Source organism: Mauremys mutica, chromosome 6 (genome assembly GCF_020497125.1).
Source record: "Mauremys mutica isolate MM-2020 ecotype Southern chromosome 6, ASM2049712v1, whole genome shotgun sequence".
Taxonomy (NCBI): Eukaryota; Metazoa; Chordata; order Testudines; family Geoemydidae; genus Mauremys; species Mauremys mutica.
Genome location: NC_059077.1, coordinates 125235164 through 125252194, shown reverse-complemented (window position 1 = coordinate 125252194; position 17031 = coordinate 125235164). Strand labels below are relative to the sequence as shown.

Below are 17031 nucleotides of genomic sequence, written 5' to 3'. Positions count from 1 at the left end.
GTAACAGAGGTTATAAAACACAGACTGCACAGGAGCATAACACAATATGAACAAACTAGCAAGGCTTCTGTGTGGGTAAATCATGTCTCCCTGACCTGCCTGAATGCAATTAAAGTAATAAAAATCACCTGCAAAGAAAAAATGGGGGTGGGCCCTAATTTGCTTTTCTGTCATGTATAAAGATGTGGCGGTGGTGGTGGTGGTGGTATGTTTCTGTCTTTCTTTTTCCCCTGGAAAACTATATGGATAACTGCAGCACTAATAGGATCATAATACCTCGGCCCCCATTCAAGTGACACATGATTAGAGGAGGCACGATTTCTAGTCAGCCTGTTAAAACCAAGATCTGTAATTAACACACAATTAACACAGCTGCCTGAACAAACAGTCAGAACAAAACTCTTGTGGTAAAGATTTACAGTATCACTAAAGCCCAAGGGTTCAAAAATCATCAGGCCCCTCCAAAAAAAAAAAAGAAAAGTGTGTGTGTGTGTATTTTATATATATATATATATATATATATACACACACACACACACACACACACCCCTCAAGAGACTGGCTTAAAAAAAAAACCCATGAGGTGGTTTTATTTTTTAAATACTATATTTCGGTTTCTTTATCTTTGCCTTCTGGCGTCTGAGTCTTCAGGGCACATTCTTGTCACATTTTCAAGCTTTTCTCTGCAACCACCAGGCTAGAAATACACTGTTTTTTGTCTAAGAAAAACTGAGGTTCTCATGGAATCACTTGATTCTAGCAGCTGGGGCTTGAAGAAATATCGTGAGATCCATGATGAAATCATGAGACCGGGTAATACTGAATGTCACACCTCTGCCCAGAGAGAATGCCTACTCCGCACGGCTGGACCCTCCAAGAAAAACCTCCCACAAAACAGGAAAGACTGTGTGTTTATGGTATGTTTGAGAAGACACACACACAAAACAAACAAAAACACACTTTCTTTGGAGGGTTGATATACTCAGGGTGAAACCCTGGTCCCACTGAAGTCAATAGTGAAACGCCCATTGACTGCACTAGGGCCAGCTCTTCACCCCCAAACTTTTCAGCCCTCTTTGTTTACCATAAAGCGGCAAAGAAAGGGCACAAACTGATTTTACCCCATTGCAAGTCACCTTGACCAGTGCAGTGCATACAGGAGAGACAAAGGATACAATCAGACAGGCAAAGTCCCCTGTCGTGAATTAAAAATTGCTCAGAGATTAGACTAAATGGCCACTTCTCAGCAAGGAAGGGGTTAATAATGTGGTGCCTGCATCAAGCAATTTAAAGCCTAGTTGTGCCCAGCCCTGGACAGAGATGTGGGGGGGGAGAAGTTGCCAGGAGCCCTCACCTCCATGCTCCGAGCAGGGAAGGGACGTGAGTTTTTCCACCCACACTGGGACTAGGCTCCCTGATATGTGCAGGGAGGGGACAGGACGAGTCCCACACAGGGACCCTGGGGAGAGACTGCAAGGAGCATCACAGTAGCTGCACTGGCTGGAGCACGTGCCTGCTCGGCCACTCCTTCCCCTCTACCATGGTCCCAGTTGAGGGCTGCGCCTCCTAGATCTGTGTTCACAGGTTCTCCACAGAGAGCCCCTGTATTCAAATAAAAAGAACAGGAGTACTTGTGGCACCTTAGAGACTAACACATTTATTGTAGCATAAGCTTTCGTGGGCTTATGTTACAATAAATGTGTTAGTCTCTAAGGTGCCACAAGTACTCCTGTTCTTTTTGCGGATACAGACTAACACGGCTGCTACTCTGAAACCTGTATTCAAATATTTGTCCTTATTAGACAGCCTCAGAGTCAGTCACTCCACATCAAACACCATTTTCCTCTTACCTGGGAAAAATTCAGCCCATTCAGTGGATGGCATTGTTCCTCCACTTTCTCCACAGCCCCGGTCTGCTTCCTCAGGCGCTCGGCTTCCTGGGCCAGGTAGAGATCCAGGACAGGGACGCCACGTGACTTAATGTCCACCTCAGTCAGAGAATTCACCATCAGCATCACCCAGACAGGTCTCTTCCGCTCCCAGTTCCCAGCAATGGCGTTGAAGAGATAGTCAGCATAGAGCCCTTTGCCCCGCTGGTCCGGAGTCATCCACGAAGGCATCATGAGCTTGACATACTCCAGGTGGCGCTTGAGCCGGCGGTAGATGTCCCGGGGGAGCACGTCCTGGAGGTTCTCGCCCTGCGGCAGCAGCTGGCAGCTGGTGAGTGCAGAGATGGTGTAGGGGTCCGTGAGGTCCAGTTCAAAGTAAACAATGTGGCTGTGCTGGAAGGCCTTCTTGGAGTTCTCGGGGATGAAATCCCAGACCCGGGTGTACGGGACATGGATGGTGCCAAAAAAGTAAGATGGGGGGTCTCTCTTTATAGTCCACAGGAAAGAGTTAAGCTCGCTTTGCTGAAGGGGAGAGAAACACAGCCCAGTAAATGAACAATGGCCTGCAGGCTGGAGGGGAGGGGAGGGGAGGGGAGGGGGATATGGGGAGCAAATCACACAGTGAGGGAGAGGAGAGAAATACCCACGGCAAGTGACATATGCTATAAATAGTTACATTGTTTTAATAGGATCTCCCTCATGCCGGCAAGGCTGCACCCTGAATACAATGGGCCACACGACATTGCTGGCCGGTAGAGTTACTTTCGGTGCCCACAGGAATGGTCTCTCTCTAAAGGAAGGCAGTATTGCCTAGTGGATAGAGCATGGGGACGGGGACTTAGGAGACCTGGGATCTATTCCTGGCTCTGCCCAGCTGGGGGGAGTCACTTCACCTCTCCATGCCTCAATTTCCCTGTCTGTTAAATGAGGATAATGAGACAGACCTCCTTTGCAAAGTGCTTTGAGACCCACTGATGATCAGAGCTAGGCACTATTAATAACAGGGGACCAGCAATGCTTTTGGGACCATGGTTGTTTTTTCAGCTAGTGAGACTCCTTTGGTAGTAAAATCCCCCCTATCTTACTGGGGGTGTTGTTTCTTTTTTTAAACCCTAAAACCCCATTTTCATTGTTTTTTAAAAATAAAACTAGTGGCTCTGGCCTCTCCATCTCACAGAAAAACCCAAGGAACAGAGACTTCAGCCCTGCCCTTGGTGACATCACTGCCTGCAGATATCGGACAGAGAGTGGAATCGAAGTTAGCCAACCTCCATGGAAGGCACTGGCACCCCACCCATGGAGTGGGTCAAATGCAGCCATTGTTTTGGTGAAGTCGATTCACTGCCACTATCTCCACCCTCCAACCTCTCCACCAAGAAAAGCCTGTGGTTTTAGCGTCCATGGATTATTTCTGAGGCCCTCCAGGAAAAAGGAAACATGCCTGGAGACAGAAAACCTTCATCCAGGAAACAGCCTGGACACAGCTTTTTGTGATGCAAATATGTTTGGTGAGGGAATGCGCTTGCCAAGCTTCACATCCTTGGAGAGCCTCTGAGTCAGCATGTGACATGAAAACAGGCAGGTGGAGAAGGAACAGACTCGGCGAATAGTTTGGAAACAGGCTGCCCAGGTGGCCGATGCCCATTCCCGACCCTGCGGCGTAACCTACCTCACTCAACACAGCTTTGGGAGGAAAAGGCCATTCCTTCAGAAGACAAAAGAGGAAGCTAAAATGCTGCTTGAGAGCCAGACCTGGCCCACTGTTCCAAGCAATGTTTTTTTGAAATAGAGAAAAACGTTTATATTTCCTTTTTTTAAAATGTTGTTTTCAAATGCCTTCAAAGTCCTAACTGCACAGCTTTGTTACTTTAGTAGCAACAAACCTTAGAACTAGTTCTGAAAACCTCCTGCCCTGTGGTGGCTCAGATTTCAGCGTCTGGCTCTCAGACTTCACTGTTTGTTTGAATAGAGAATGATTTAAAAGTGTTCCCCTGGAACTGACCATAACATCTCAAAGAATCCTAGAGGGTAATGTTGTATCAAGCCTTTGAGTGGTCTATGGCATGACAGTAAATATATATGGAGTCACCACCTCTTCAGCGGCTTCACTGGAAGGAGCTATGCCAGTTCACACCAGCTGATGAGCGGGCCCAGGTAATCTACAATCAGAGTACACAATGGGGTCGGCCCCGCTGTAAGAGGCACTCTGCAGGCAGAGCTGCTGCTCCTGATTGCCCACAAGCAGGGAAGCACAAAACATCTGGAATCTCCACCCCATCCCTGCCCGGCAGGAAGATCTGGCTATCAAATGTCTGGCTCCAACAGGGGCATCCAGACACTCAGTTCAAACATACGGTCAGCTTTCAACCAAAAGATTGCCCCAGAGCTGGGGTTAGATTGAAGTGTGCTTGGATGTTGAGCTAAGATGCCTTGATCTGGCTGGTAAATGCAGAACAGGCTCCTTCGAAGACTTATTGGAAACACATTGCCTATGCATTTCTAGTGGAAAGCTAGGGCCAGAAGGGTTAATCTGAAAGATAATTCCACAGTGGCTCATCCCAGACAATGTTTTCTGAGAGTGTTCGCTATCAGACACAGCTCCAGATCACAGCACTCCTCAACCGAAAACTCCAGCAAGTCCACTTTACAGTCACCCAGAGGCCAGGTCTCCAAATCGAGTGAGGACTGCAGCGTTCTGAGGCAAAGTTCCATGCCTGCAGAAGAAGTGAAAGGTGCATCCCACAGCTGGCATGGCACATTGGAATATGTTACTGACACACATGCCACAAAACCCACTCTATCGCTGAATTAGCATTTTCTGGCATGTTGGGATTTCTCCAATTTCTCTATCCTTGACTCCCTCGTCCTGCAGGAAGCTAAACAAGAGCAAAAGGGTCCTGCTGGCCTGAAGAAAGAAGCTAGAAAAATACAATAGACCATGCGCTGCTAGATGGGGAAAAGAGGAAGGACAGGGCAGGGACATGAAAAGAACGTGAGGAAGTGACTATGGAAAAAGAAAGTGGAAAAGGGCATGAATGAGGAAAAAGCAAACAGAGAAAGTAGAGTGGAGAGGATGGTTTCATAAAGATGGGAGAGTTGATGTTGGTCCTGCTTTGAGCAGAGGGTTGGACTAGATGACCTCCTGAGGTCTCTTCCAACCCTGATATTCTATGATTCTATGAGAGGTTTGACATAGGGAAGGGACAGAAATATGTAAAGTAATAACTAACATGGAGCAAAGCCCAATTTAGCACTTGTCCTGACTTTAGTAGGCACATGTCCATGACCCCTTCCTGAATAGGGAAGTTTTTCTGAATCCATGTGCTTAAGGTCCAACGATTTTAATGGAATTTAAGCACAGGCTTTAAATTAAGCATGTGGGTTAGTGCTTTGCTGAATCAGGATGGTTTGATGAATCGAGACCTAAGTGAGGTAAGTGCTGTGAATAGAAAGGGGAGGAGAGAGAAGATAAACGTAACACTAACCGCAATTAAACAGAGAAAACAAAACAGACAAATAAAGAGAAAGACAGCAAAGCTGGAGGAAAAGCTGCGCCAGGAGACAGAAAGGAACTAAGAACACTAGTAAGGGAGGTCATTTTAAAATGAATCTGAGGGAAGTTTGATGGCACAAGCACTGGATTTTCCTTTACACTAAGTCCCCTCTAATGTAATTTACACCCATTGTAAGGTCTCTCTGTGTTTCCAGAGCAGGCTTTAGGTGCGAGGAGAATCTAGCCCCAAGTGTTTAAATATCAGGAGAGAGAACTGTGTAGAAGTAAGCCTGGAAGACCAACAAGGAGATTTTCAAACTTCCACTCTCTTTGCATGGAGACAGGCACTTAACTGCTATCGGTGCCTTAGAAAATCTCCCCCTTTCCCCAAATGGTTACGGGAGACCTTCCTGGGCAAGGGACTGTGGTTCTGTATCAGGGGAGGTTTGGTTTGGAATAAGTGTTGACTGGGTGTTTGCTGCATTGCTGATGCTTCATTTTGATTTATTTTATTTTTGACTTAATGAGAATCCACTCATCCAGGATGTGAAATCTTTACAAATGGGCTACTCACCTGTGGTAAGGAAAGAGGCTTTCCCCAGGCAGAGCGTCATCAACTTCTGCAGTCTTAACCTTCATTAAGAATAGGATGCTCAGGGTGCAACTTGCCCGAGCGCTCAATGTTGACTTAACCCTTCGCCCGCTGAAGTCTATCAGAGTTTTTACCGTTGACTTCAGAGGCAGGGAGATTTTCCAAAGCACACACCATGGGCCTAAACTTTCGAGGGCAAGATTTTTTTTTCCTAAATGGGTGCCTAAATTTAGGCATTAAATACATGGACTTATTTTCCAAAGCGCAGAAAACCCAGCCACTCCCATGAAAATCAATGCGATTTTCAAGTTGACGAGATCTCTTTAAAGAGTGGAAGATCCTTTGATTCACCAGCATTTTAATTTTATAGGTGACTAAACCAGTTATTAGTTAATAGGGAAAATGCCAGGGAGACGTTTATGTGGCACGAAAACAAATGGAGACAAATGGAAGCCAGAGAGGAGGAGTGACAAGTGGTGTCACTTACTAGCCGCAAGCAAACAAAATGACAGGAGAGCAGCCCTAGCTATGGATGGGGTTGAAAAGGCATCCTTTGCTTTAAACAGGTCTGATCTTGTATGTGACAGGCAATGCACAGGAGGAGCCAAAGCTAAAAGGAATCTTAGGGAAAGAGTTGCCCCTGGCTAGCTTAAAATTTCATTGGCTCAACTGATTTACCGAACAAAAGCTGCTGGAAGGCTAAAGCCAACGTGCAGAGAGCCGAGCTTTATCTGGCTGGAACATAAAGGGTGACAGTGAGCTTCAGCCAGGATCATAAACAAACTCACCAGAACCATAATTGCCATAATACTCACATACTCTGGGAGTCCAGTGGCCTTTAGAAAGCAATCAGATAGATACTGAAACTACATTATTGTTATTATTAAATAATTATTTTGCGGTAGCATCTACAGGCCAAACAGATCAGGGTCCCCACCATGCTAGGTTCTATACAGACATAGAGCGAATGACAATCTCTGCCCCAAAGAGCTTGCAGTCTGTAAATACCGTGTACTGTGTTGGAGAAGCCAGCCCTGGTTACACACTCAGCAATGGCTCTCACCTAGTCTCAGATGAGATCTCCGTGCCTAAAGAGTACTTGGATGTTATTACAGACATTTCTGTGCGCTAAACAGCAGCAAGAGTTATTACTAATGAGGGCAGGCTGGGCCTCCGCACTTCTCTCTGAAAACTATTATGGGATCTTTAATTCCCACAGGAACAGGCATTAGCCATGGGCAGAATGGGCTCCTTTGGAAGGAGGCACATTTGGCGGGAAAGCACAGCCTTAGTACTGCACGGCAGAGTCTGTTCTGGACAGGAGCCCAACACTTGAACATAATCAATCCCGTTGGCCAAAGCAGAGTTGTAGAAGTAGCTGCAGGAAGTTGCATCTTCTGCCAGAAGGTGGTGCTGGCGTTCAAAGCATTTGACACCTCCACTTTCCTAGGAAAGCAGGTGTTATTACTTATGCCCATTTCCCCAGCAGCCTCCCCCTTTCCAGACACTGAAGATGTTCAGGGGAGGTTGGGCAGCTCACCAAAGGGGCTACCTCTGGAGCTCTCTTATGTTTCTTCCACCCACTCTTCCTGCCCCCAAATCTACAGCTTTGTTATAGGCCTCTGATTAGTAGGTGTCCAGTAAGTAGGGACAGTTTCTTAATTGTGCCAGAGCGCTACTCAGCATTGACTGAGAGAACGAGGTGGCAGTGATGTGAGAGGAAGGAGGGACTAGTGGTTAAAGCACTAGCCTGAGATGGGGGAGAGCTTGGCTCAGTTCCCTGCTGTGCCACAGGCGTCCTCTGTGACCTTGGGCACGTCACTTAGTCCCCATGCACCTCAGCTCCCCATCTGTACAATGGGGATAACAGCCCTGGCCTGCGCCCCAGAGATGCTGAGAGAGTAAATACATTACAGAGTGTGAGGTGCTCAGATACTAGGATACTGAAAGCCACCCAAGCACCCGAGATGGCATTCTGCATTGGCCTGATTCTACTGCCCTGGACTTGGAGGAGAACACAGCCAGGCCGAGTGCCTTTGAAAACTCCACCCTGTGCGTATCACGCACTGATCCTAACTTGCCCTTGTGCAGCTCTTCTATTGTTAGGTATTTTTTCCATGTCATTTAGAGATAAAAGTAAGCAAACATCCCCCCTTCCTCCCCCCCCCCCCCCAAAGGGGAGCAGTTCGACAAAGTGCTAAGTGGCTGTGAGATAACACAGGAACAGTGGTGACGCTTGCTCACCCTCCCAGGGCTATGCAATAGTTGGCAGCCTCTCTCTCTCACTTCATTTCAAGAGCATTTAGTAGATAAAGCCACTGGGTCTGATTCCACTAAGGTCATTTTACAGTGCTCCAGCAGCAGAAAGGGGCCTGAAAGTGGGCATTACACTTTACGGCCCTTTGACACTGCCAGAGAGATGCAAAGAGGGCCATGTAACGCCACTAATTTCAATGACTTATTCCTGATTTACACCAGCGAAAGAGGAAAATCAGACTCTCAGGATCCAGAGAGGGATCACGCCACCCTCAAGTTTAGGCACCAGTCACTTTATTATGTATATTGTGACCATGCCTAGATGCCAGAAGGAGGAGAGGAAGGATGGTCCAGTGGTCAGGACACAAGCCTAGGATTTGGGAGACCTCGGTTGCTCAGTTTGCAGGCTGCCTCAGTTTCCCTCAGTAAAATGGGCATAGTAGCACTACCCTGCCTCAGAACATTGTTGTGCGGATACTTTAAAGACTGTGAGGTGCTCGAATACGACAGTGATGAGGGCCAGATAAAGATCATAGCTAGATAGGCCCCAGCAGAGATCAGACCCCTACTGTCATAGGCACTGCACACACATATTGTAGGAGATAATATGTCCCTACCGCAAAGAGCCCACAAAGACAAAAAAGAGTTTGAGGGAAATGGGGAGGCAAAGTGACTTGCTTAAGGCCAAATCATAGTCGCTAGCAAGACTAGGAACAGAATCCTGTGCCCTCACCACTAAGCCAAGCTGTCTCCTCAAATTAGCTGATCCAGTTACCTTTAGATAATTTTACAACTCTGTGTGCACCTTGACTTCCTTTTATTTGTTTTAGCAGAGCAGAGGTGCCAAATGCTCTTGCAAAGGGGTGTTTCCAGGAGCCTTTTCATGGATTTATTTTTGAGACACCATGAAATAGCTTGAATCTGGGGATTGGTCTATTTTAAACTGACAGCGAAAGGTTTTGCTGCAATTGCCGGCTTGCTTGTCCAGGAGGACACAAGCAGCATTGACGGGACCGTAACAGGACATAACTTTCAGTCCCCAACTATACACCTCCTACTTCATTTGTCAGTTGACATAGATCGTTTCATGTGCTGACAAAGATCCGTTGGTAGATCAGAGCTAAAACCTGCCAAACAGGAAGGTTTATATGACATCTGCACAAAGTATTTTACTGTAACACATCTATCAGGGATACTGTAATTTCCCTCCCCAACAGTTATTTCAAAACCATCGGACCCTTGTATTGGTTGCAGTAAAACACTACAAAGATACAGAAAATGAATAATGCAGCTAAGCAATAGGAAGAAACACAGATCTCCAGTGGAATTACACTGGGCACCTGGTTACCAGAAAGTGAGTGACAAACGAGTGAGAACATAGAAAATCAACAAGGAAAGGACTATTCACTGGCGGTGTGGTGCAGTGGGTACAGAACTGAACTGGGGATCAAGAGTACTGAGTTCTAGTCACAGCTCTGTTTGTGACCTGCTGTGTGACCTTTGGCAAGCCACATCACCTCTGTTCTTTCCTCCCACTCTGTGTCTGTCTTGCATATTTAGACTGTACATTCTTCAGGGCAGGGAATGTCACTATGTGAACGTACAGTGGCTCCAGTCTCATTTAGGGCCTCTATCACTGTAATAATTCAGACCCAGAAATAGAACCCAGGTCATCTGCGTCGCAGTCCAGTGGCCAATCTGCTGCACCACACAGCCTCTTTGAATTTACTACCATAGTCTTGCTCTTTTTTTAAGTACTGTAATACAAAACTAGGAATACATCCCTCAAATGGCCCCAAAATCTTACTCTGCATGTGCTTTTTGCACTCCTTCTATCCCCTCTGTCTCCTGCTTATCTCCTTCAGTGTCCCATCTTGTCCTGTTCCACTTAGCTTGTAGCTATTTAGTTGGGGATTGGTCCTGCTTTGAGCAGGGGGTTGGACTAGATGACCTCCTGAGGTCCCCTCCAACCCTGATATTCTATGATTCTATTCAAAGCAGGGACTGTGGCCCTGATCCTCAAAGATATTTAGGTGCCTAACAACTTTTGAGGATCGAGGCCTATGTCTTTATACAGTGAGTGGAGTGCCCCATGCACCTATATGCAAATGTTAAATACATTATTAATAATATTCTCTTCATTTCCCCCCCTTTAAATTATTGACATACTTAATATCCTAAATCTAGTTTAATGGAGTTTGCCTGGGGAAAAGGACTGCATTGCATACAACTATTAAAATAATCCAAATTCAGTATCTTTTTCGCCAGAGAGGAAAAATAAAAATCAGTTTTCAAACTAAAAGCCAGAATTGACAGCAGACGGATGAGAGAACATAAAGGGACGAACTGTGTATACTCTTTTGAAGCAAATATAATGGGGAAAAGTTAGCCATTTAGATTAATTGGCCCATTTATCATGAACAATGCTCCATACACTAGTAAACAGTTACAACTGCTAAGCCCTGGGTCCTGGCATTAAACACATAAACGTGCATCAACATTTAGCAAAATACACTACCAGATCAAAAGAGTTCCTTCGTGAATGGGGAAAACCCTAAATGTTCACAAAAGACACTCTTGCAAATTAATTCTTTTAAAAGCTTTTTCCCCCCCAGGAAAACATAGAATGGTTTCTACTGCGCCAAAAATTCAGGATTTGGGGAGAATTATTGGCTGCAGTTTTAGCTCTAACATGGAGCTTTGACAAGAAAGCTCTCTGAAGAATTATTTCAGAGTGGTAACTGTGTTAGTCTTCCACAGGGACTCCTCCTTGTTTTTTTGAAGAATTATTGTTTGCCAATTCTGTAAAATAGCAACTTATCTCTTTCAGACACTGAATACACACGCTTGCATCAGGATGGAAGGTTTGGGAGTCGCAGAGGAAGGCAGGTGTAAAAGCAATTTAGGGAGGTAAGAAAAAGCACATCCCATAATTTGAAGAACTGGAATTTTAAAAAAAACTTTATCCTCTTCAGGCACAATGGGGAATGGTTTTTTTTTTTTTTTTTAAACAAGGAGAGATGGAGTTAGAAGTATTCATGTGGCATTTCAAGAGCGTGTTTCCTTTATACACAACACCCCTTTGAAAATAGCTGGATACTTCTATTTATACGACCTGAAAATAAAATCTATCATTGAATAGTGTCATTTCTCCCACTGTCCTAATGACCTGAGGAAGCAGACTGCCAATATGGAAAACTACAGGCGGTCTCACATTTTAATGGCATAGTAATCAGGAGATAATGAGACATCATTAACACATTTCACCTCAGGTTTTCTTGACAAAGGGTAAAAGTCTTGTTGCATCAACTGCTAGTGAAAACATGTTGTTTTCAACCGGAGGTTTGCAGTTTTCCATAAATACAATTTTTTCTGCCAAAGTTTACAGATGCCCCAAAACTTTTTTGTTTTGTTTTTTAAAGTCCTTGCTACAAATTCACACAAGCCCATGGCTTCTACACCCCATGCTCTGAAGGGAGCCGAGCCCGGTCTGGCACCTGCTCTCCAGACATGACCCAGTTTTATGAGGGTGCCACCACTGATTACACTGAAATCTGGTTTACATCCTGGCTCCAGTAATAAATTGACTGGCTGGCTGGCAAACCGCCTTCCACCTTGGCAGGGGTTGAGCACCGTCTGTGCTAGGCCCACTCTGGCATCTACAATAAGCTGCCTGTAGCGTGACACACAGTCAAGTCTATAAAAAGAACAGGAGTACTTGTGGCACCTTAGAGACTAACAAATTATTTGAGCATAAGCTTTCGTGGGCTACAGCCCACTTCATCGAATGCATAGAAAGGAACATACAGTGAGGAGATATATATACATACAGAGAACATAAAAAGGTGGGAGTTGTCCTACCAACTCTAAGAGGTCAAGTCTATGGTGCTCCAAAGCCCCAAATCCTGATTGATTCCAACAGGGAAAGCCCGACTCTACTGCTGCCTGGTGTATGGACAGTTCAGTAGGAGGCAGCAGGACCCAGGATGAGACAGGTGGGCTGCAGGTAGGCATCCCTACGGCCAGCGTGTGGGAGAGAAGCTCACAAGTGGATAGAGCAATAAAAAGATATCCCTGTCCTTCTCCCAGCTACCAAACCTTCACACAGCTCCTGATGACAAGGATCTCCAACCTGACCCCACTGGTCAGCTGCTGCATCCTCCCACAGGATCCCTAAATCATTGTAAAACCAAGGGTGTATTGTGCACAGAGATGAGCCAATTGTGGATCTGTCACCTCCCTCATTATAGGAGCCCTGCATGTTAATGGATCTTAGCTCCTTTCAGGTCTGCTCTACACTATGAAATTTGCTGTGTCTGAACATGGTTGGCTGCAATCATGTTAGCTAACGCAGGCCTAAACGTTAGGAGTGAGCGTGGATGGGGCAAACCATGTTGAGCATCTTCTCAGGTACATGAGAACAGGTCAGGTTGCCTCTAAGCAACACATTGCAGCGCTTCTTAATGAACTAGAGAAAGAATGGCTAAGGTTTCCGAAAGTGACCAGTGATTTTGGGTGCCTTAATTTTTTGGATGCTGAACTTGAGACACCTTAAAAGCATCTGATTTTCGGAGGTTGGGTACACAGCACTTTCTGAAAGTCAGGCCCCTTTGAAGTGTTTCAAATTGGTCACCCAAAAACGGAGGCTTCCAAAAATCACTAGTTATTTCTGAAAATCTTGGCCTTATACTTTTGTTCATCATGTTTTGTCCTCATCCTCACTTGCTGCTTAATCATGCTCAACATGAGTCAGCTAATACCATTGGGAACAATCATGTTCAGACAGTCAAATTCAATCATGTAGAGATGGCCTCAAACAGGTCAGTAATAACAAAAGTTTATGCCGCTAGCTTGCTAATTAGTATGGCTGTCAACCATTCAGCTTGGGGCTTGAGCGATACGCCAAAAGTCTATCCTCATAAAAAATAAAAACTAACAGAAACACAACCAGGTAGCAATTCTGGCAAACAGCGTGCCACAGTAACAGACCGCCTTGGCAGAAGCGACAAGTCTTGGCAAAAGCCAGCAGGAAGCCATGACACTGAGAAGTTCTTTACTAAAGGTAAAACAAGCTATAAAAGTAGATTCAGATTCAGGTGGTGCCTGGAGCATAGGCATAGTCTGACTTCTATATCTGGGAGGTGGGGGCAGCTCCAGTTAAGCCAACAGGGTTGTGCATGGGGGGGGAAAGGGGGCAAATTCCATGCCTGCCCAAGACTTGCACTTTTTTGGGGGGGGGGTCAATGCCCCCCCACCCCGGCCCAGCCCAAAACTACACCCACAGCTTGGAGCTAAGCTGCATTGTAGGACACTAATAACTCCAGACACGAAGAAGAGCTCTGTGGAGCTTGAAAGCTTGTCTCCCTCACCAACAGAAGTTGGTCCAATAAAGGATACTACCTCACCCATCTTGTCTCTCTTATACCCTGAGATCAGCACAGCTACAACAACACTTCAAACAACTCGTTAACTCCCATCTGTTTCCCGGGAGTGACTTGCCTCCTGAAGCAGAACAGTCCCATTTCTCCCAAGTCTGCGCTCACCCTTTTCTTGTGCCTGACTCGTGTGCGCCAACAAGCACTGTGGATGTGAAGTTTGGGATTTGTGCATGCCCATTCCTAGGGGCACGTCCCTGATTTGCACACACAGCAGGCACTGCACATGTGGGGCACATACCCTTGCAGAAAGCTGGGCCACTCTGTGGGTTGGAGCAAGTCACTTTAATCTCTCTCATTCTCCCCATCCATAAAATGGGCATAATATTCCATAGCTACCTCCCCAGGGTATGGATTCATTAGTTAATGTTTGCACAGGTCTTTGACCATGTAACACACTAAATCAGTGCCAAGTTGTACTATTAGTTTGTCTCCAGGCAACCATCCTAGCAAGGCTTAGCTATAGGGTGGCAGGCACAGATTGAGGTCATCCTTCATTAATTAAACTAAAAGGTGTATTATGTCCATTACCATCAATTCTCTGTTTGCACATGATGCTCACAGTGGGCATTTAATCCTTCTGTGCTCTGATTTCACCTTCTTCTATATTAGGAGCTGCTCCAGCCAGAACTCTTTCTGAGCGCTAAGAAAAAACTGCTGGTGGCTACTTTATGAGAAACTGGTTTTAGTTACACATTTCTTGCAGCAGTTCTTATTAAACGAGAGCACCACCACAGGATTTCCATGAGGGAATAATACATTATGGGTACCTTAATAAAACTTGGTATGCCACGCCTAAGAGGACTGGAAACAGACAAAAGAACAAGTCTTCTGTAAATTTTCCGTACTGTCAAAGACTCTATGGAAAACTGAATCACAGGGTCATTTAAAAAACCAGTCAGATATTCTCAAGCAATAAATGTGAGGAGGGAGGTTTTACTCTTTGCTTGGATCTATGTTCTGTTACCACTTTCAAGTTAAAAGGTTCCAGGGGTCATCCACAGAGCAGGCTTAGGACAGTTTTCAGCATGTTTACACTTGGCTCTGCTAATGAACCGATTTGCCTGCCTGCCTTTTGCACACTTTCATTCCAACTTTAAAAGTCCGGCACAGTCTATGGACCTAGCTAGTTGCATGTGCAGGATTTCACAAAAAGAGCTTAAGTGGAGATTGAACTAGACAGTTTAATTCAAACCATTTTGTGCAGAGAGAGCAAACGCTGGTGGCGTTACCAGGATCAGGAGCTAGAACTAACAGGGTCCCGTTTGCAGAACGCTTCTGAGCGCTGGCGGGCTGCGGGGGGTGCTGGAATTGGAGTGACGGGGAAGGACTCGGAGCTGGAGCGAGGCGAGGACCCACGCGAACAGCAGGCTGGCGCTCCTCACTCCGCCTTGTCTCATTACGGGCACTGGGAATCCCATCCCTTCGCTATTTACACCTCATCCTTCCGAGCCAGCCGTGCCCGGCTCCTCTCCCCCTCCCCTCTCTCCGGAGGGATGTTCGCTCCTGCCCCGGCGGGTCTCCGAGCACGGGAGAAGCGGCGGGCGGGGGGGACCCCACGGATCCCCGAAGTCAGGGCAGGGAAAGCGGGGGGGGGGGGAGCCAGGACTTCCCTTCTCGCTGCGCTGGGCGCGGGCAAAGCCCCGAACTGCGTCCCACAAACCGAGCGGAGCAGGCGGCTGCCCCCCGCTCTCCCCGTGGGGAGCAGGGCGGGGCCCCGCCGCGCCTGGAATCGCCCAGCCGGGCAGCCCTGCCCTTGCCCCGGGACGGCGCCGCGCCGCGCCGGGCACTTACTTGGCGGTGGAGCTCGCAGCTGGCGGCAGGGTCCCCGCTGGAGGGGCTCGGGCGGGCCAGCAGCAGGAGGAGGCAGCTCTGCACCAGGCAAGCCCCGGCGAGCTGCACCATCGTCGCTCCGAGCCCGGGGACTGGCGAGCCGCGAGCGGTGGCCGGAGCGGAGCGGAGCGGAGTCACCCCCGCGCCAAGCCGCCCAGCCCCTGCCCCCTCCCCTTAAAGGGTCCCCGTGCCGCGCGGGCGGGGGGGCTCGCCATGCCGGGGGGGGGGAGCGGGGCTCTGCAGCCGCGGGGAGCCCTGCGAGGGGCCCGGCCGCTCCGCTCCGCTCCTCCCCTGCAGGAGGCCGGGCGCCGCTCTGTAGTTCCTGCCGCAGCCCCTGGATGGAGGCACGAAGTCACCCGCTCCGTGCGACTGGCCGCAGGAGGTGCCTAACCCTACACTCCCCCCACGCCCCCAGCCCTGCCCCGCGGGAGGACGCGGCTGCGCCCCTGGCCGGCAGCTTTCGGAGCAGCCCGCTCCCCGGGGGCTGCCCCACGCCGGGCGGGGCCGGGGGGGCTGAGCGCCCCCTCGCTCTCCTCTGGCCTGTCCTCCGGCGAGGGGGGGGAGGCCAGGCACTTCCTCCCCGCTGGAGGGGTCAGGCTCAGGCAGCAGTGATAATAGTGCAGGAGAGAGAGGGCAAGTCAGTCCGTAGGTTTTACTGCAAGCCAGAGCCCCTCACCCCGCAGTTTCTGCAGCAAGCCCAGCACTTCTGTCCGAGCTACAGCTTCTCAGCAGGTCTTTTCGCTCTAGGGCCAGTAAATCAAACCCAAACGCCAGGAAGGGGAATGACAAGGGAGGAGGGGGTGGGGGCGGATAAAAACATATAGAAGCGAAAGCAGCGACAAGTTGGTTTGGATTTGATTTCAATTGCCACATGCTGCAAAATCTAACGCGTGTGCTTAATTTTATAGACCATCTGTCCATGCAGGGCTGGGACCTAAACACTAAAATAAATTACACCTGACCTGAGCTACAGGTGGGAGTTAGAAGAGTTATAGTTAAAAGTAGCAAAGAGTCCTGTGGCACCTTATAGACTAACAGACGTATATAGTTAAAAGTTCAATTCATTTGCAAAGAACTTTCTGAGTTATTCAAACCAAAACGTAAAGTGCAAATACAGGACACACACTAGAAGGGTTTAACTCTCCCTGTGTTAGGCAGCACTGGACAGGGGCTGGGAAAACAAGGTGCAATAAGACTGACTCTTTTTGCAAAATTGGCAGTAGTCTTGCAGAGGATGGGAGTGACACCGCTCCAAAGCTGTGTGTGGTGGCTGCATTAGATGGGCAAGAGAGAGAAACTCAATGCATAAAGGTCCTTGTGGTGCATTAGTCATATGCAGTATAAATGCAAAGAATTAGGATAAAAATAAACGTAATGGTGGGACTTCAAGAGTTGCCAGCGCAACAGAGAGAAAAAAGGACCCAAGCCACACTTTTAATCTGACAACAGCAAGGAAATTACAAATTAAAGCTGCTCCCAACTCATGCAGTTGAACTCTGGTACAGCAGCACAGATGGATGCCACAGAGAGTGC

General features: G+C 47.6%; 1 protein-coding gene across 3 annotated transcripts in view; it reads right to left on the bottom strand.

Moving 5' to 3' along the window:
- Nucleotides 1-15621, bottom strand: part of TRABD2A (TraB domain containing 2A) — a 101345-nt gene extending 85724 nt beyond the window's left edge. For all 3 annotated transcript variants that reach the window (XM_045020396.1, XM_045020398.1, XM_045020397.1), the window contains exons 1-2: nucleotides 15460-15621; nucleotides 1851-2411 (exon numbers count right to left, since the gene is read on the bottom strand). In XM_045020396.1, coding sequence (XP_044876331.1) covers nucleotides 1851-2411; nucleotides 15460-15570 — 672 coding nt within the window. In that variant the 5' untranslated portion in view covers nucleotides 15571-15621. The remainder of the gene's footprint in view (nucleotides 1-1850; nucleotides 2412-15459) is intronic.
- Between the last annotated feature and the right edge of the window lie 1410 nt (nucleotides 15622-17031).